At 35.7% G+C, this 20,287-nt stretch overlaps 2 protein-coding genes across 5 annotated transcripts in view; one reads left to right on the top strand and one right to left on the bottom strand.

Annotated features, from left to right (window-relative positions):
• The window catches only part of COPS2 (COP9 signalosome subunit 2), a 28,374-nt gene extending 8,985 nt beyond the window's left edge, over positions 1–19,389 (bottom strand). Inside the window, exons 1-7 of one of the 2 annotated variants that reach the window (XM_022587151.3) lie at positions 19,287–19,389; positions 7,551–7,664; positions 6,811–6,888; positions 4,316–4,441; positions 2,299–2,409; positions 2,105–2,182; positions 34–208 (exon numbers count right to left, since the gene is read on the bottom strand). In XM_022587151.3, the coding sequence (XP_022442859.1) occupies positions 34–208; positions 2,105–2,182; positions 2,299–2,409; positions 4,316–4,441; positions 6,811–6,888; positions 7,551–7,664; positions 19,287–19,340 (736 nt within the window). In that variant the 5' untranslated portion in view covers positions 19,341–19,389. The remainder of the gene's footprint in view (positions 1–33; positions 209–2,104; positions 2,183–2,298; positions 2,410–4,315; positions 4,442–6,810; positions 6,889–7,550; positions 7,665–19,286) is intronic. The other variant, XM_022587152.3, reaches the window with a different exon arrangement.
• Positions 19,390–19,443: 54 nt separating this feature from the next.
• The window catches only part of GALK2 (galactokinase 2), a 142,698-nt gene continuing 141,854 nt past the window's right edge, over positions 19,444–20,287 (top strand). The window contains exons 1-2 of one of the 3 annotated variants that reach the window (XM_089907255.1): positions 19,444–19,797; positions 19,919–20,043. The gene's annotated coding sequence lies outside the window, so the exon portion shown is untranslated. The remainder of the gene's footprint in view (positions 19,798–19,918; positions 20,044–20,287) is intronic. The other 2 variants (XM_089907254.1, XM_089907256.1) reach the window with 2 other exon arrangements.

The raw sequence follows: 20,287 nt of genomic DNA, 5'->3' as shown, positions 1-20,287 counted from the left end.
GACAACTGCCCACCCTTTCCAAACCAAACTTGCCTCTGATGACTCCCATGATCAGTGGATGAGGGATGGCAGACTTGATGTGAAGTGACTGTTCATAGAGTGCTTTAAGTTTTTTGTTATTTTTCTGTGCCGTGTACATTTGAATTTCCAAAGCATATATTTCTAATAACTGTGTGCCTTTTTTCAGGTCATCTTCTCCATCATCAGTCTAGGAAAGCAAACAATGAACATTTAGTCAAGACAGAATTCAGAGTCAACCTAGTGATTTTTACTTGAGTTACCCTGAGAACCTTACACTTACAATACTAATTCTGTGGGAAAATGCATTACAAATTTCAATTGGGACCTAGATTACTAAGAACATGACCTTCAATGGCCAAAAAGGAAATCATTTTCTAGTCATTTTTGTATTTTCTAGTCATTCAATAGGAAAAAAGTGGCCAGAGGTATTTTTTTATGTATAAAAGTTGCAATGTTTTGTTTTATCTAGGAGATCATGAATGGTCTTCTCCAAATCTTCACAACTACTTTAGATCCACTGATTCAATCAAAAGCACTTCTCAAGTGCCTTCCTAGTTCCAGGTACTGGGACTACCTTGGGGAAATACAAATTTAAATAAGCCAATGCCCCTGATCTCAAAAAGTTCATAATCTAGAAGACCAATCTGTCAACAGATAAATTATAATATAAATGATAATAACTCTAGTTAAGTATGAACCAAGTGCCAAGAATGGAAGAGAAAGGACTAATTCTCTTGGGGGATGTCAAGGGAATAACAAAGGTGGGGAGATTTGAGTTCGACTTTGAAAGATGACCAAGAGCCCACAAAACACAGGCCATGAAAAACAGAATATGGTCAACAGTCAGATAATCATAACATCAAGCACTGACATACACAAAGCCAAAATTTATTATTTATTTGGTCTTCCAACTTAAAACTTCCCTTTATTTGTTTTTCACCAACGAGTCACAACCAGACTAAAAAATATGATATGTAAGACAATCTGTACGTTCAGATTATTATGCATCTCTCTATGCTTTAATGTTATTTACTATCCAGATGGCATTTTCCTTATGTTCTGAAATAAACCAAACAAAAACTTCTCCAGAGGGCTTTTTCATATTCCTTATGTATATATTTGTAAGACTTTTTAAAATTAGAAATGCCTTCTCAACCATTTTCATTTCATGTGGAAGTGAACACACAGCTGGTTATGTATCAGATTCCCTTAAGAATGTATAGATAAGAAACAATCCATAAATGACTGATCTGCCTTATAAACCAAACCTATTATGAAATATAAAACATTTTCCTGTTTTTAAAAACTAAAAAAACGTAAAATTATTAAATGAAAATATCTGCAGATGATTTAGAACACTTTTCTGATTAACTTTTTACCCATTCACAGAAATAACATATATAATTAAAATAAGAGTACACGGCATTGAAAGAGCATAAAAATATTTAGAACAGTATTTCTACATAATATTTAAACTAATATCAAGTAACTTATTGATCAAGACAAAAAAGGAAATACAAAATTACAGCTCACATTTAGAAAGTTATACAGGTGTACTGTCCAGACCACATGGTTATCCAAATTTAAATTAAATTAAAAACTCAGTACCTTCATCTCACTAGTCAAGTTTCAAGTGCTTGATGACATGTATCTGATGCTACCATATTGGAGAGCACAGATACAGAATGTTTCTAACATCACATGAAGTTCTATGGGACAGTGGTGTTACAGAGGATTCATACATGAAAACTAGAATATAAAATATCTTTATGATGTCTATAATATCCTTTCCAATTTTCATAGGGTACATAATTAAATATGAAAGGCTTATTCTTAGTATTAATGACTGGTCAGTTCATTTATTGATACCTATGTCTCATTCTACAAAGATAAGGATTGAAATTAGGACTAGGAGGAAGAAATGTAATTCTCAGAAAAAATTCGCTTTCTGGTAACTTATTTTCCAAATTTTATTTTTGCAATGATGCTTGAACAAAACATCCCTAAACAATGTTTCAAATACAATTTTTTCTTATGCTTTTTTATTATGAAGAAATATTAAGAAAAAATAAAAGAATGCTACCTGGCAGGACTGATGTAACTGGCGTAAAATTTTTTGAAGCTTTCCATATTCCTCTCGTTCTAAATATAATTTCCCCAGCTGTAAAAAAATAAACTTATTAAAATTAAAAGATTTCAACAGAAGGTGCATCTTTATAGTTTATCAAGGATACCCACCCACTCTTCAAAAGAAAAAAATGTAATTATAATTGTTACCTTTGTATTTGTCTTAAACCACAGTCTGTCATTCTTAGCATCTTTCAAAGCTTCCAGTGTTGTTTCATAGAATTCCTGCAGTAAATCCATCTGACATAAAAAATCAGAATTCTATAATTGTAAACAGCAAATTTGTACCTGTTAATAAAGTTAATTTGAGCAAACTAAAAGTGCATCTTTGAACTTTAATATACATAAGATACACTATCTGTATCTTATTGAATGTCTGTGACAGTCCACAAAATTAACAAAACTTTAGCAAAGTACAGACCAAATTTACAAAAAGTGCCAAGATGTGTTCTTATGCGTTAAAGAAAATAAAACCCAGAAAATGTCTAATGCTCTAGTAGTACAGGTTTGTCCTTTTCAATCTAGTAACTTGTTCTATATTAGCAAAGTAAATGACATGCACATAGAACTAGTTGTGCTGTTTATTATTAATAGTGTATATCTTATGCACTCAACTCTTATTTGGTGCCTACTATATGGCAAACACTACGTTGTTAAAGAAACAAAGAATAAGCCTCTTCCCTCAAAATTTTTTCTATAAATGTCACTAATCAATTAACTGGACTACAAGCTTTTGAGTTACTGGTAAACTGTTGGAGTTGAATGGAGGGAAAAGTCTAGCACAATTTTAGCCGAGTCTAACACCATCAGTTCATAAGTCTGACTTTTTTAATGGAAATTGCTGTTTGTTTTGCATTATGATAAGCTCCTCTGTCCCCCTCCCCCCGCTTCTGGCTCTACCTTTGTTTGAATACCTGATTCTCTAGGTCTCTACTTAACAGGATCAAGAGGTAAGAGGGCCATGAGAACAGGAAAGCTTGATACTTTCAGAAAACGTTGCCTATTTATTCACGACTGCCGATGGCACAGTAAGTCAAGTGTTGCCCAACCAATGTCTATACTTACTTTCAAAAAGACAAAAAGCTTACATATAATAGCATGAAGCAACACACAATCTTAAAGTTTTAAATTACTTAATCCCCCCCAATATCTGGCATACCATTTATGAATAATGTACAAAAAAATGTTTTGATAACACTTGTTTGTAAAACTCAGAAAATATTTTTCCACTTAAGAAAAGCCCCCTGATATTTAAGAACTCTAGAATTAGTGCCATTAAGTGTTAATGTTCTGAACATAAGTTTATCTTCCTCTATTTCCATTACATATATTTTAGATATAAACAATAAAAATAGACTGCCTCAAGAAATAAAAACAACATCTAGCAGAAAAGACAGAATGAAAGACGCTGATTCTGAGATGAACATTTTTTGAGTACGAAGAGTTATCAAACATTCTAAGAAATGCTAAGTGATATAGAAAATACTTCTTGTGCTCAAATATCATAGCGTAAGAAAGCTGAAACTTAGGACTATGTTGCTTAAAAGAATATAAACAAACAGTCCAATTAAAAATTACCTTAGCAATAAAATAATCATTGCTTTTCTTAATAATCAAAGACTAGAATAATGAAAGCACTATCATTCCCCATATCCACTGTAGTTTCATCATCCATCATCCACCTATTCTTTGTAATAGAACTTATTGAATTGAACACCTAATGAGTAATGCCAATTACTAATCGATATGAGTACAGGTTCTCCTCACAAGGATCCCTATCTAATCAAATCTACACAAACCACCTATGACTCACTGTTAAGTATTAGCAGCTCAGGGTGGCTAGCTGAAGTGCTGATGAAGTTTACTAGAAGGAACTGTGATAGTAACTGTATGGGAGTCTAGTATAAGCCTGCAAAAGTTGTGTGCGGATTGTTGGTACCTGAAGATGATATTTAAAGAGATTAAGCTAGGGTTATAATCTTTTAATATTATAGAATTAGTACTGTAATCAAGAATAAAACACACATTATTTTTAAAGCACACTAAAAATAAAAACGAGCATAACTGCTTAAATAAAACCTCTAGGCCTTAAAAACAAAAAAACAAAGCCCTTAGTATAAATGATAAACATATTAATAAGTACTAATAGGGAAAAACAGAATCTAACCTGCTTAGAAGTGGAGATATAATCAAGAATAGAATTAATGGATTTTTCAGAATAATTTCTTGTGACCGCACTCCGAATATAGGTCAATAGTTGTTTATATCTGTTCATCATTTCTGGAAAATTTGTCTGTGAGGGAAGAAAAATGCATTACTAGGTACATATTTATTTACTAAGATATATACACATGATTAAGATTATAGTACATATTACTAGCTAATAGATAAATAGTTTTTCAATAATCGAGAAACTGTATGACAGAAACATAAACAAAAAATTTAGCTTAAATTTGAAATTACTCGATTACTCAGTAAATGAATCAAATTTTTGAAGTTAGGCTTTGAAAAAGTACCACTTATAGATTTTCCAAATTTCAGATATTGTTCCTCACGGCACAACAAGCACATTTATTTAAATCACAAACACTACTAAAATATTCATAGACCAAAAGATAGAAATAAGTCCTACTTTTCAAATATTCTTTCCTAAAAATTTACCCCTTCATCAGGAAGCTCTCTAACAATAGTTATGTATTTCTTCTCTCCCTATTATTGGCAGGCTTTTATATTAAAATGTGAAGTGAAAGAATCTCTTCAAGCCCAGGTACTCATCCCACTATCAAGAAAAGTCCTCCCAACCCCTAAAAAGGGGAAAAGTCCTCCCACCTAAGGCCCTACTCAATAGCAGATGTAGCTACTGTTGCTATTCCTTGCAGGACTATTTGCATTACTGTGGTTATTCCAGGAAACATGTAAGATCTGAGGAAATAAAGGACTATTAGTGAAATTTCCAGCACTTAAATATTTTGGCAGAGGGTCTATCATCCCTCAGAGCATATCACATAAGTCAACTTATGAGTCTAACCTTATAACCTGCATCCACAGTCCCCACAATCTCCAAGTGCTGTTAATCCCTCTTTTTATTGGGATTAACAATATACTCTACTTTTAATCACAGAGGTGGAGCAATGGCAGATACAATGCTTTTTTTCTTGAATGACAGAACATGTAAATTTATTAGGGTGAAGAATAAATTAATGACACTGTAATTTTTCTGCTTATGACTATGTTCTGCCCTGGTACATAGCATGAAGGACAAGAAAAGAAAAACATGAGAAGACTCCCTGAAACGTTCTAAGCAAGTGAATTACAAAAAAGAAAACTAGTAGGGGTAGGTGAGAAAAAACAGATAGAACAATGAGAAAAGCTTTAGCAATATACATCAAACTACTTTCGTTTCCAAGTATACCAGCACCACGTGGGGGTAAATAATAGGTAACACCCTCTCAATGAGCCACTAAAACCCAAGTTATAGAACGTATCTCCCAGCAAAATGGAAATCAGAAATATGACTGTCCCAACTTTGAGATTATATCTTGATACTGAAATAGGATTTTAGCAAAAAGTTAGTTTTGACTTCATTTCCTTATGCCACAATAACTTTAAAGCTAATTTTTCAAAAATTATGTTACTGTAATTAAAGATCGAGGGACGATTAGGTTTACTGGTTTTTATTTGCAGTGGTGAATGCACAGAGCAGCTGACAACAAACCTTTCCAACTTTTTACTGCCCAAGAGGACTACACAGAAACATGAGTCCGACTCTGAATCTAACTCAAAAATGAGGCAGCAGGGATGGAAGCTGAAACTACTCTTGTAAACCACAACTTATTCAGAGATGCTACTACAGCATGTAAAAGGTAGAGAAGGAAGGTAGGCAAAATAACACAAAATACAAATAATCCTCTCCTTTCACTTGCTTCCCATCTTGGCTCAAGGTAAAATGGTAAAATCAAACCCTACGGGTGGCATACATTTAAACAGGCTCAAAAACTAAACGACTGCTAGTATGTTAAAATAGTAGATTTCTATAGGGTCTCTTGGTATTATTTCAAATCACAGAATCTTAGGAGTTGAACATGGGCCCGTAATGTCACCGTAATTGTTCAATCAAAATCTCCATCCCCTGAGACACCTGATGCTTCCATAGCCCTCTAAATTATAAACTATACTGAACGTATTCTGAAGATTATATAAAGCCACCTGGATTTACCAATGGATTATTTGTGGGGAGAGAGACAAAGAGAGGAGCCATGAAGGTTTTGGCCCTAATCAGTTGAAGAGGAACGTTTTGTAATAAAAAGTAGAACCTCAGAACTCCAAAATAAACACTAATAGTTTGTTTAAAAGTCACTCTATTAAGAGTCTCATGCTCTACTGATTGACCTAGCCTGGCAGCGAAAAGTCATTCTATTAATAATGCAGCTAAATACTGCCCATGTATCGAAAAGATAAGTTTTCTTAAACAGAAAACTTTGTATCCTATGCAGAATTTTTAAAATTTAGTACTACTGTAGTCACAAATGAAAAGTAGGCTAAATATGGAAACATATCAACAGAATTATTTTAGAGAAGTAGATATAATGACATTTTGTTGCCATGAGGTTTTTAAGTACAGAATTTCATTAACAGTTTAATTCCTCTCAAAACAAATCTTACCAACTTGAAGTTAATCTTAATCATTTGTTTCAGTGCTTTAAATCCCCATTCTCCTTTTTCACCTTCAAGTTCCAAAACCTAAATAAAGAAGAAACTTCCAGTATAATTTAATACCGTTATTTTCTAATGACACTCAATACCTAAGTTGTAAACTAATTTTACATTATATGCATGAAAAACACTGCCCCAAGAACTCTACTTCTCAATGTCATTTTTAATAGGCTTAAGAAAAGAAACCAGCCTTAAAATGCTTACTTAAGGTAAGTGAGCTTATTTTGAAGTTTCTTCATCAAAAGATTAAATAAGAACTACTTCTTGATTATACAATCCCAGAAGTACTTTTTATTCCTCTGAAAAATCCGCTGGTAAGAATAACCCAAAAGTTTATCAATAGTAAAGAAATCACACTATTTAATAATGAAACCACACCTGTGTGATTTGTCACCAAAAGACAAAGGAACAGGATTGCAGGGATAGTAACTATTGACCAGCATGTTGATTCTCTTTCTGCCAGAACCATACTAGCTTTTCAGGACAATGGCCCTGCTCTATAGATAACCTGATTGGAAAAAACAAAAGGATAGCCCTTTTGAAATATTTGCTTTTGTTGCATAATGCAAACTTATTTTACAGGATTATCACTAAGTATCCAAACATATTACTGAGATAAAGAATTTACTTGATTTAAGACATCATTTAGAAAAATATAAGACACAGAATCAGCCAGAAAACATATGAACCTTTTGGAAACTGCTTAATGCTGCTTTTGGGTCGTCTTCTTTTAATGCTTTGGAATTATAGTACTGATTTTCCAAATCCACATTTGGCTCAGAGTTACTATCTTCCGAGTATTCCTGTGTGTTAGAAAGAGATATTAAAATGAAGGAAAAAAAGGAAAGAAACTCACACATTGCTAAAATGTGAATACTGTTAAGAGAAAATCCACACATTTATAAAAAACAAAACAATTTAATTACATAGGTGAAACCCCACTGATGTTTAAACATTAGTTAAATAACAAGGGGAAAACCCCAAATCAAGTGGATAGCAGAGGACAGTAGTCCCTCCTTATCCGTGGTTTTACTTTCTGTGGTTTCAGTTGCTCCATCAGTTGAGGTATAGAAACTGGAAAATTCCAGAAATAAACAATTCATAAGTTTTAAATTGTGAGTCATTCTGAGTAGCACGAAGACATCTCTTGCCATCTCTCTCTGTTCCACCCTGAATGTGAATCATCCCTTTGTCCAGCATATCCCACCTGTCCTGTGAGTCACTTAACAGCGGGCTCAGTTATCAGATCCATTATTGTGGTATCACAGTGCTTGTGTTCAAGTTACCCTTACTGTACTTAAAAATGGCCCCAAAGCTCAAAAGTAGTGATGGCAGAAATTCACATATGCCAAAGAGAGGCCCTAAAGTGCTTCTTTTAATTGAAAAGGTGAAAGTTCTCAACTTAAGGAAAAGAAAAAAAATGTATGCTAAGGTTGCTAAGATCCATGGTAAGAACGAATCTTCTATCCATGAAATTGCGACGGAAAAAAGAAATTTGTGCTAGCTTTGCTGTTGCAGAAGTTACGGCCACAGTGTGTGAAAAGTACTTAGTTAAGATGAAAAAGGCATTAAATTTGTGGGTGAAGGACATGAACAGAAAACATGTTCTGACCGATGGTACTGTATTATGCCAGAAAACATTGAGCCTATACAAAGACGTCAGCAAAGGATTCCCTGAAACGAGTGACACCAAGCCATTTGCTGCAAGTAAGGGATGGTTGCATAGTTTCAGGAACAGGTTTGGACTGAAAAATATAAAAATTACTGGAGAGGCTACATCTGCTAATGAAGAAGTCATTGTCACATTTCTGGCAAAGTTGAAGGAGTTAATTAAGGACAGAGACCACATTCGTACAACTTTTATTACAGTATATTGTTATAATTGTTCTATTTTATTATTCTTGTTAATCTATTACTGTGCCTAATTTATAAATTAAACTATATTACAGGTATGTATGTATAGGAAGAAACATAGCATATATATGGTTTAGTACTGTCCTTGGTTTCAGGCAAACACTGGGGGTCTTGAACTACTGTAGAATCATTTCTTTCCTTCAGGTCAAAACTATGATTTCCACAGAATCAACACAAAAGCAAATTGTAAAGAAATATTGGTTATGATCTTCAGTTCTGTAGTGGTTAACCTTTTGTTGATAATGGAACCTGAGAAAAATCAATGTGAATACTAATTATTATGTAAATGTTACCTACTCACCTTTAACTCCATAATCTAGCTTTTGCTACTCCCTAAGTCTAAATTTCATTATTCTAACATGGCCTGACTACCGAGGATGGTAATCTATATATAGCAAGTACTCTGTTACTAAATATAACTATATGTTTATAAGAATATTTGCTTTATGTGCATTCCACATTACTCAACAGCTGTTTAGTTATATTAACACACTTTAGTCTTGTAACAAATCAAAATAAATAAAACAAAATTTATTTATATAGTTTTATGTGACTTTTCATCACATAAATTCAGTTCCTAGTTATGGAACAATAAAGCACCAAGAAAAATTGGAGTAACACTATTTTGTGGAGCAGTATAAACAAGAGTTTAAAATAGTTCCAGGATATGATATTCAATTTAATGATGAGGATTATAAAATATACATAAATTAGTGTAGTAAAAACTATTATTTTAGGAAGAGGGAAGATTATTTCCTTCAGCTACGAGTCATTACAAAGGGCAAGTTTATGCCAAATTCAGAATTGTGCCTGAAAGTAAACAGAAAAAGACAAGAACAGCTATTTCTAAATCCAAGTACAGGTAAACTTTTTTTGCAGATACTTATGAGAAATTTTGTAGTCTCATAAAGGCACATGAAAGAAAAAATGCACATGAGTGTAGTGTTAGAAAGCTCAAAAATATGTAAACACAAGACGAATTTTTCCTATGACCAGTAGATGGAGGGAGGTGTTTGATCTTAGTATAGAATCAGTTTTAGCTGACCACAATGGCTTTGTAATGTGCGCCCTCTGGAGGATAATTATTTCCTTGTATAAAGATACTTCCTGTGAAGCACTGGCACTCTGTCTCACAAATGTTAAGTATCAGGAATTCAGTTATGCTCAACATATGAAAATCCTCTGGAACACTTCTCTTAGAGTTGGGATCAAATTCTGAGTAGTGCGTAAAGTTCATAATCACTCATTCACTTCCTAACCCTGTAATTTAGGTTTGACTACAGTAAAACTGATTAAAAAAGCAATTAATAAATAATGAACATGCCAGTGTATACACCAAATCATGTTATGAGAGTAATGGCTTCTGAGCCAGGTTGTGAAAGATAAATGGGAGTTTGCATGCTGGACAAAACAAGAAAGGGGAAAAGAGAAAAGCAGACACGAAACTGTAACGGGAGATAGCTAAACAACTAAAAGCAATCATACTGCTGGAACATAAAAAGTCCTTACTGATTCTACCTTGAACATGAATCCCAAGTCCATCCACTCCCCCCTGCCCCGCCACCACCCTAGTCTACCACGCCACTTTCATCTCTCCACAACTATAACCTTCCCATTCTCCTTTTTTTTTTTTTTTTTTCTTTTTTTGCTGTACGCGGGCCTCTCACTCTTGTGGCCTCTCCCGTTGCGGAGCGCAGGCTCCGGACGCGCAGGCTCAGCGGCCATGGCTCACGGGCCTAGCCGCTCCGCGGCATGTGGGATCTTCTCGGGCCAGGGCACGAACCCGTGTCCCCTACATCGGCAGGCGGACTCTCAACCACTGCGCCACCACGGAAGCCCCCCATTCTCCTTTTTAACTTTCAAATTCCAGTCTTCTTAGGGTAAGCAGCCAGAATAATCTTCATTTTTGAGGAGAGGAATGAGATAATTTACATTTTATGGTTTCCCATTGCTCTTAAAATCAAGTTCAAAAATCACCAAAATGTGACTCGATTATGCACCCAACCATATCTCCTGTCAAGCTCTCCCTCATTCACTTTGCTGCAGCCACCCTGGCCTTACCTCACAAGTTGCCAAACTTGTTCTCACCTTTACATGACATTCCTTTTTCTTTCTACTTCTCTTCATCCCATTAACCACTGCATGTCATTACAGCTTAAGCATCACCTCCTCAGGGAAGACTTGGAGTAAAGAATCATAGCTATAAAACCTACTCTCATCTTTGGAAATCAGTTCTTCTCAGTTATTCTCTAGTAACTGTTCAGTAATATATGGGAATAGCTAGAACCAGAAAATGACCTTTATGCAACCCAAAACTTCAGAATGCACCCCTGAACTTGGAAGCAAAATATCTTTGATTTACATCTATCACCAAGTCTAAGAATCTGGACTCTTACTCAAAGCCCATTTATTTTTGGTTTCTTAACCCATAATGGACTAGGAAAAAAAAACTGACCAGTAGAAGCTGAGAGGCACACATGAATAGGACATGGAGTTGCCAGAAGGTTAAATTCAATTACTGGAAATTACTGAACTGATTATAACATTGTTGAAGGCAGGAACCTTTACATTTCCTACCATGTCTGAGTGTCTCTTGTAGTACAAGACTGACTACCTCCAACCTCTGGGAACTGACTGGCTCCAGCTAATGATATTTCTAACTTCTACATAACTCCCCCAAATCACTACAATTGAGATAAGACTTAATCCAGCCCTCAGCATTTTGTGAATATGTTATTTTGGTTTTTCATATTGCATGGGTTAAGAAGTGAAATGTATATTTTTTGCATAATTGCAATTCAATTCTTAAGTGTTACTGCTGAAATGTATAAATACATGAGAATTGGCACAGCTGATACATTACTGATTGGTTTCTTATAATTAGGCAGTCCCGTGTTACGATCTGCAACACCATGTTGCAGCCTCCATGACATCACTAACCTGTCATTTGCAGCTCAGTGAATCACACCATCAATACAAACTATGCTACAGCGAACTATTCACTTACTACACTGGCATGATTTTTACACTGAAGATATTTTGATAAGTCTTTAGAATAATTCTTTTGTGTAGAATATCTATTATATATTACTTGTATCTATTATTTATACTCAATGATAATGATCTTTAGTATAAACCAGCAATTAAATGTTGCTCAACAAATGCAAATTAAGTCTTTCCCCTCAAGCTATTCATGGTCTGAGACAGATATGCAAATGAAACACCAATATAACACAATAAAAGCAGTAACAGAGACACATACTAGGTACAGTGGCAGCTCAGAAGAGGAGTAATCAACTACTCTTGAATGTGTTAGAAGAGGGAAAAGTTACCTGAACCAGGTCTAAAAGTAGGAATAGAAGTTCCCAGAGATGAGACAAGGCACCGGAAATAAAACAATTAACCATGCAAAAGCACGGAAGTTTGAAATGGCATTGCATATTTGGAAGAACCATCAATAGTCTGATTGGGCTGAAACACAGGATGTGTGTAGAGCTGATAAGAGATAAACTGGACAGTAGAACTGTTCAAGTCTAGCAAGGAGTTAAGATCAAATGGAGACGCACTAAAATGTTTTATAGGGAATTAGACTTGTGTTTTAGGAAGAGCATTCTGGTAGTAATGAAGTAGCCCACTGGATACTCTTACAACACTCTGGCCAAGACATGATGAAGGTCTGATCCAAGTAGTAGAAAAGGGAGAAGAGGAAGGGGATAGAATAAATATATGCGATGTTAAGGATGTAAAATAAAAAGGACACATCATATGTGCACAAGAAAGGGGAAAAGTTATCTCTAAAGACTATTGCTGACTTGGTTACACACAATACCATTAGTCAAAATAGGGAATATAGGAAAAGTATTAAGTAAATATTGCTAATTGAATTCCCTTATGTCAGATGAAGAGGTGATAACTATAATTTATAAAAGCATAAATGAAATGTTTTAAAAAGAGAAATTGAAATTTTAACCTACATATTAAGAATGCTTTAAAAAAAACCAAAGAATTTAAGCAATATATGAAAAACCAAGCAGTTGTACAGTGTTAAAGGGATTTTTAAAAATCCACTGAAGTTCATAATAGTTCCAACCCACTTACATAATAACTCATGTCCTGACATCTTCCCAAAGCAATTACGTACCCATCTACACCAACCAAATCTATTCTTTCTTCCCCCCAAATATGCCATGTACTTCAAAATCTCTGCTTTGGCATACACTGGTCTCTCTGCTAGGAATTCTAATCCACCGCCCCTTCCAACAAACTTCCCACTTTTTCCTGTGATGTGCCCCACCCCTAACACTCCTGAGAAAGGTATTCATCAAGGCTTACCTTGTGATTCTTTCTCCAACTCTTCTTAGCAAAATAAATTTTCTCCTCAGTCATGCTTCTACATGACATGGCATGTCTCTAAGACGGAGTCTTGTGTGTTTGCTGTTCCCACCTCCCCTCTCCCCTCACCTGCCCCACCAAGAGCTTCTCAAAAGCAAGAACTTACTTTTACTCATCTTGGTATCCCCAGAGCTTGGTATATTACAAAATGCTCAGTAAGTGTTTGCTTAATTGAAATGAAAAGTGGGTGAATGTTCCAAAATAACACAACACACAATAGGTAGGGACAATTTTGACTCTATGTTGGAATGTAGCCACTGCTGAACAGGGTCGGTTTCATAGTTCATGTACTTGTGTCTCTTGCCAATAGAGGTCTTAAGAAACGCGCTCTAGGGAAACAAGACTCACCATTAACAATGCTTCCCAAGCCTTGACCATGTTTAGACAGCTATACTAGATGTTGGGCATCTAGGGCAAAGGGCAAAGTCTCATTATCCTTAAGGATGAGATTTAATCCAAGTACTAGGTAGCCAACTGTGGTTTAGCCATTCATAAAATTAACCAAACTTTTAAAAATTTCACTCAAGGTAATGGATCCTAATTTGTCTATGGTATAAATCAAAACATTCTTTTATCTGTCCTAAACTTTCAGTCTTCAAATTAAATTTTCCAACAAGACATCATTAAAGTCATTAGACTTGGGCTCTAGTTTTGACTCGGCCACTAATTTGTCACGTAAATTTAGGTAAGTCACTTACACTGGATGTTTCAGTTCCTCTCCTGTCAATTATGGGGGTTGATCTCTAATTCTTGCTGAGATCCATGTGTTCATTTTGGGACATGGTACACAAGTACAAATTTATTCTGTTGGGTATTCATACTTTACAGATTTACATTAGGGGTGAAAAAATTTATCTCATTGTTAGCACATAAGAGCTGTCTCTCATTACTTATGGGAGATCTTATAATGACATCCTTGTCATTAGTTATCCTTGTTTGAACCTCTCTAATTTCATTATATAGGATACAACTATGAGGTAATGCAACAGGCCTTTTTGAAAATACACCCAAACTTATATTTCAAACCAATGTTCTTTAAAGTAGTAACTTTAATAGGTGGTAAATTACTGGTAAATTATTCCAATTATACTGACATGGATTATTAAGTAACACTTCTGAAATTCTTAAGTTAGATGTTTCCGACCTAAAACAGCATCATCCAGTTTGAGGGCCCAACTTATTTATCAAACCTGACTCACACAATTTTTGACACCTATAGAATGGATAAAACTTGGCTATAGCTCAAGTTAAAAAAAAAAAAAAGAAGCTGCACACTGTTTACAACAGCAAAAGGAAACAGGCCAAATTCTCATCAATAGAGAACTGGTTAAATGAAGTATGGTACATCCACGCAATCAATGCAGCTATAAAAAGAAATAAGTAATCTCTCTGCATAGTTCTATGGAATAATCTCTAAGATAAAGTAAAAAACCAAGTGTAGAACAATATATATAATATGCTAAATATGCTACATCTTGGTTTAAAAAAGGGGAGTGAGATAAAAATGTGTATTTGGTTACCTATGGGGAGGAATGGGAACTGGGCAAATATGGAACAAAAATGGAAATTTTATTTTAACATTTCACGTTTTTGAACCATGTGCATGTATTACCTATTTTAAAAAGCTAGATGCTTCAGGTTCTGAAGAACTCTAAAAAATTTTGAGCAATGACAAAAATCAGTTTGGCATGCCCCCCCACCCCCCCGCCAAGATCAAAGTAAGATTTCTGTTCAACATTTGTACCCTGTAAACCATCCCCTCTCCCCCCGGCAATAAAATGCAGGTTCACTGTGAAAGGTTTGCAAGAAATAAACACATTTTAATTTTCCTGACACTTTTCATATTTTCCAGACATTTTTTCTATATTTTTCCCACCCAGCAAAATGAATTTTAGCCCCACCCAATAAAATCATAATATGGATTACATATTTATAGTGGACATGTGTTCACTATGTGCACAGCAATGGTGACTGACTGTTCCTCTCCTAGGTGAGGGTTTTCAATTATAATGCTCCTCCCACAGGGCAGGGGAAGCAACCTATCCTCCCTCTCTACAGTGACTGAGCGGTTTGAAGAAGGCAATGCAGGCCTAAGGTGAATCAATAAAAGTTCTTCCTGGGTTTCACTGTTAGAGCTAGCAAGGAAGGCTCTTTTGCCTTTGGGGTTATAATACTAGGAAGATAACACATTATATCACAAGATCTTGTGATATAATGTGAAGGCAATTAAGCCAATACAGTGAGGAAAGCAGCCCAGGAAGAGACAGAAACAGAAAAAGACCCAGCATCATTATCTGAGCCATGAATCCAGCCATATTTACACTTCCTGGTGATGTGAGCCAATACACACTCTTTTTAGTTTAAGCTAGTGTGACATGTATTCCTGTCCTCCCTTACACCCAAGAGTACTGACTAATTTATCAATTTTTTCATATCATTGGATATTCTTTAGAAGCATGGTTTGAAATGCTGACATACTTTCCATCACATGGATATATCATAATTTATCTATTATTATCTTATTAATATTAATAGTATTCCCGTACTACTGATAATTTGGGGGGTGTTTCCAATTATTTACAATTAAACATGTCTTTTTTTTTGGCCACTCTGAGCAGCTTGTGGGATCTTAATTCCGCGACCAGGGATTAAACCTGAGCCCATGGCAAAGAAAGCTCCAAGTTCTAACCACTGGACTGCCAGGGAATTCCCTGTCATGTTTTTTTTAAGCCTCAACTGTATAATCAAACTTCATCTTTGTGAAGACTACATGCAGAATTCCAAATGTGTGTACAGCATAAAAAACAATGGCCCAGGCCACAAAAAGTATACTGTTTGAATATCTGTTCTTAAAGATCCCCAACATTTTGTTTGTCAAGCTTGTGACTGAGACAACAGTCTCAGAATAAAACAACCTATAACCTCCAAGTTCCTTATATGTACAATGAGTGACAAGTGAATGTCTTAATATTAAACACACAAATCCCTGAAGCTATTTTTTGCCCCTGTCCTATATTAATCTACTTCTTTTTCAAAGTGTATATTCTATTCATGTCCATTCAAAAATCTTTTTAAAAAATGGAAGTGTTATATTTTAATTTGTTAAACCATGTTCTAAGGTTGTTTATAACATACATGACATTTGTCTGATCTTGTTAAAGTTGTGACAAATAAGAGATTCTGTAAGATATCCTATAGCTAAGACTCTTCTCTCTCCCCCCAAAAAGTAGAAAAAAAGAAATAAACTTCTAGGGCATTAAAACAGCTATTTATTAAGACAAGAATAACAATAATAGTAAACATTCATTCACGAATCACAACTATAAACCTGACTAGGTGACTATAAAGAGGCTCACATTTCAGTAATACATCTAACTAAGTAGAATTAGTCTACCTTTTCAACATTTTTTTTTCTAATAATAACATTTAAGTTCAAATATACAATACCTATAAGAGGAACTACTAAAGAATAATTTTTGGTATTACATCAGTCTGTCTTAAATCCTTCTAAAAGATTATTAGAAGTACCAATCAACTTCATGCTAGAATGGCTGAACTGTGGAATTACAATACAGTTAACTTATCTATCTAGGTCCTTATTAACTTAATGAACGGCACTATAGTTATTACTTATTATTATTGTTACTATTAACACTATCGTATATAAATCTGTAAAATTACCATTGGATTAAAAGACATTTACCAGTACCGTCTTCTACTTCTCCATTCACTCCTATGCTTAGAAAATGCCTGCTTCTGCCTCAAATAAAAGTCAAAAAGCTCTCAGAAATAAGAGGTCAAGCCTATTGAATTAATTTCATGTTTGTCTCTTCTTTTTTTAACCAACTTAATTCTCCTTTAGCTCTTGGGCACAAATCATTATTTACTTTTTTCGATAAAACAGTAGAGTTTTGGAAACAAATTTTTACTTTTTCCAGTGGTATCCTAACTACCTATTTCTACTAGATTGGGCAAGAACAAGAAGTGATTTAGGGTATTAAAATTTATCAACAGACAACTTATAAAATATATACTGAATATATCTGTAGCTAGGATACTCATGGTTCTTGTTAACATTTTGACTAAAATGAGGTGATGGCAAACTTTCCAACAAACAATACATTTTTTAATAAAAAAGAAGTTTCCCTAAAACAGCAAGTCAATTCTGACTCTTTAAATTCTAAGAAACAAAAAAACAGAAAAGACCCAGGAAAATAACTATTAAAAAACAAAAACAACAACTTTTCTTTTGGCAACATGTAAGCATGAAATGGCAACCAGCCCTCTTAATCTTTTTTTTTAAACATAGTGGCTTAAGGAAATTAACTAAGGAAGTAAAAAATAAATTAATATGATATCTATGTAAGAGAGATATGGGGGGAGGACTATTTAACAGAATGCTGGAGTGGGGAATTATTATTTAATTGTGTGTGGTAGTGTAAAATCTTACATTTTTTGGTTAAGAAATTTTAAAAAAAGGTTAAAACTACATGTTCAATTTTATATTGTACATGTACTGTAGGCCCTCAAAGGCTGAAGAAACACAGCCAAGTTAAATCATGTTTGTTTAATTAAAATCCTTGCAAAAATGAACTGAGTACTTCATGGGACTGTAAGGTTCTCATTGTCATTCTTACGTTAGAGACTCACTCATAGTGCTAATAAGTCATGTATTCAAAAAACTATTGCTTAGAAAAGAGATAGGTACAAACATGTAAAAACACTAGTTAGAACAGTTAAAAGAAACACTTCCGTAGTTAAAAAATACCTGTAATATAAGTAAACATATAATAAATAAAAATGCACAAAATATTACAAGTAGCATATTCTTAATAGACTTAGGGCACTGACTAAAACTGGCTTGATCTGAAGAAACTAAAATGTAAGGCAGAAATCTTAACTATTAGCAAAACTCTGCGCTTAACTTTAGGAATTATCAACACCTCTACTATAAATTTCAGGTAATAACAAGCATTTCCCTCTCCCTTTTGCAAATATGCCTTCTTTTAAAAGGGAAAGATTAATTGGGAACGACTATAAAAAGATTTACACTAATTCAAAACGATATATTAATATCTTGAGAACCCTCTGGCACTTAAAATATGAGACAGACTTCCCTAAGCAACTATTTCATAACTTTACGATAATGCAGCATCACCATAATATACAAGAACCATGCACAAAAACACCCCCAAATAAAAAGCAAAGCCAAGTTGACGCTAATTCTTGGTCCAGATAATCTTTCTTAGTTCCCACACAGGTAATGTTTTTGAATATCAACTTGAAATGTTAGTGAATTTTTAAAAACCTGTAAATCTGTTCATAAATTAAACCTTGAATCTTTAAAAATCACCATTCAGCTACAGAAATTCGTTTAGTTCTACACTGTTGATATTTTTAACTTTGAATATTGGGAAATTTCTAAGTCAAAATAAAAGCCAATGTGTCAATCCCCTTATACCACCCCACCCGCCAAACCCCAAACAAAAAGCAAAACCTCCTTACCAGCTTTTCTTTTTAAACAAGTAGTTAAACTACTTTTTTAAAGCTAGCCTTGCTCTCAGTTCTCTACTGCACCTTTACCTTAAACCAAAACGGACCCTGGACAAGACTAATTGAGCTCTGTTTCCAGGAGACTCACAAGTGGCTTTTCGCTGTCAGGCCTGGGAGCAGTAAGGCCTCCTAGTTTTCGGACCCCTCTCCCAGCATTTCGCACCCGCTCAATTCAAGTGTGATAAGAGGGGCCGAGAATGCTGGGCCCGAAAGGGCATCGCCGGGGCCTAGACCACTGCACGGTCCCCAAGGCGGCTCGCGCGGTAGGCAAGAGGGAGGAGGCATACAGAACCGGGCGCTGGAGGCCAGGGGTAAACGGAGGAGGCGCTTGGACTTGGAGCGCAATGCTCGGGACCCCTTCGCTGCCTCCTTTACCCTCCCTTCCCCCATGCTGGAGAGGCAGGGCCCGGGCCCGGTGCGGGAAGGGGGAGGAGGTAAACTCGTCCTGTCACTGCACCGGGAGAGGCTGGAAGGAGCACATGTTCAACGGGGAAAGGCCGCGGCCGCCCCGGCCCCTAAAGCCAGAAGCCACCTCCAGTCCCAGAGTTCTGTTCCCTGCGCCTCACCAGGTCGTAGTCCTCCTCATCATCGCACATGAAATCATCCTCCATGTCAGACATCTTGGCTGGGACGGGGGGGGGGAGCGGGGGAGGAGAAATTGGAGACAACCTCCTCCCACAATCCTCCGCGGCTCAGAGGCGTCACTCCCAGCTTCTCCTCGCCTTCCCGTCGCCCTTAGAGGAGCTGACTGTTTCCTCCCGGAACAAATGAGCTCGGTTTCCAGAGGATTCGCTCCGACGCCGAAAGCGATTGCACCGTTCCCTCTTCCTGTGAGACGGTTGGTGCCTTAGCAACTAAACCTAGCAACTAGGGAATCCTCGAGTGTTGCGGATCTCGGCTGAGGGGCCTTGGAAACCTTGAGCTCACAACGAGCCGTTTCCAGCCTCCTGGGCAAGGGAACAGTATCCTCCCTTGCCTGGGATTCTGGAACCATTTCATTCTGGTGAAAGTAAGAGGCAGCTTGGGACCAGCAGCCTTTCGCGGAGAAAAGTCTGACATGCCCATCCTATGTGACAGGTAGTTATTTTTGCCATGATTATCGATGTGCATTTAGCCCACACATTTTGGTGGGTGGTCATGTGATGTTTGGAAACCTTTCGGCAGCACGATTTACACGTAATGTTTGTTATATTTGTAGTCGGCAAAACGACTCTGTGGATATCTAAAATTAGTAAAGTATCAATCATTGGAGGCATCTGAAGTCCTATTCAGTTGTTCAACGAATTATAAACTAACCTTTACTGCCCGTGGGACCGAATTAAGGTAACAGCTAACGACTGTTTTTTTAAAAAATGCGTTATTGTTGCACAACATCATTAGTAGAATTCGAAATAAAAAAAATGAAGAGGAAAAAACTGCTTTTCAAACAACATTTTCCATATAAACTTCCAGTTTTGTCCACTTGAATTCACAAATTTTATATAGCTATAGCACAGATATAATTTCAGATTCTTTCTGCACCTAGTTATGTAACAGCATAGGACAATGTATGCAATATATTGTTGAC

The sequence above is a fragment of the Delphinapterus leucas genome, chromosome 2 (assembly GCF_059928025.1).
Source record: "Delphinapterus leucas isolate spDelLeu-1000000601 "Yukka" chromosome 2, BTC_Dleu_Yukka2, whole genome shotgun sequence".
Classification (NCBI taxonomy): Eukaryota; Metazoa; Chordata; class Mammalia; order Artiodactyla; family Monodontidae; genus Delphinapterus; species Delphinapterus leucas.
This window is presented reverse-complemented; position numbering and strand designations above follow the sequence as displayed.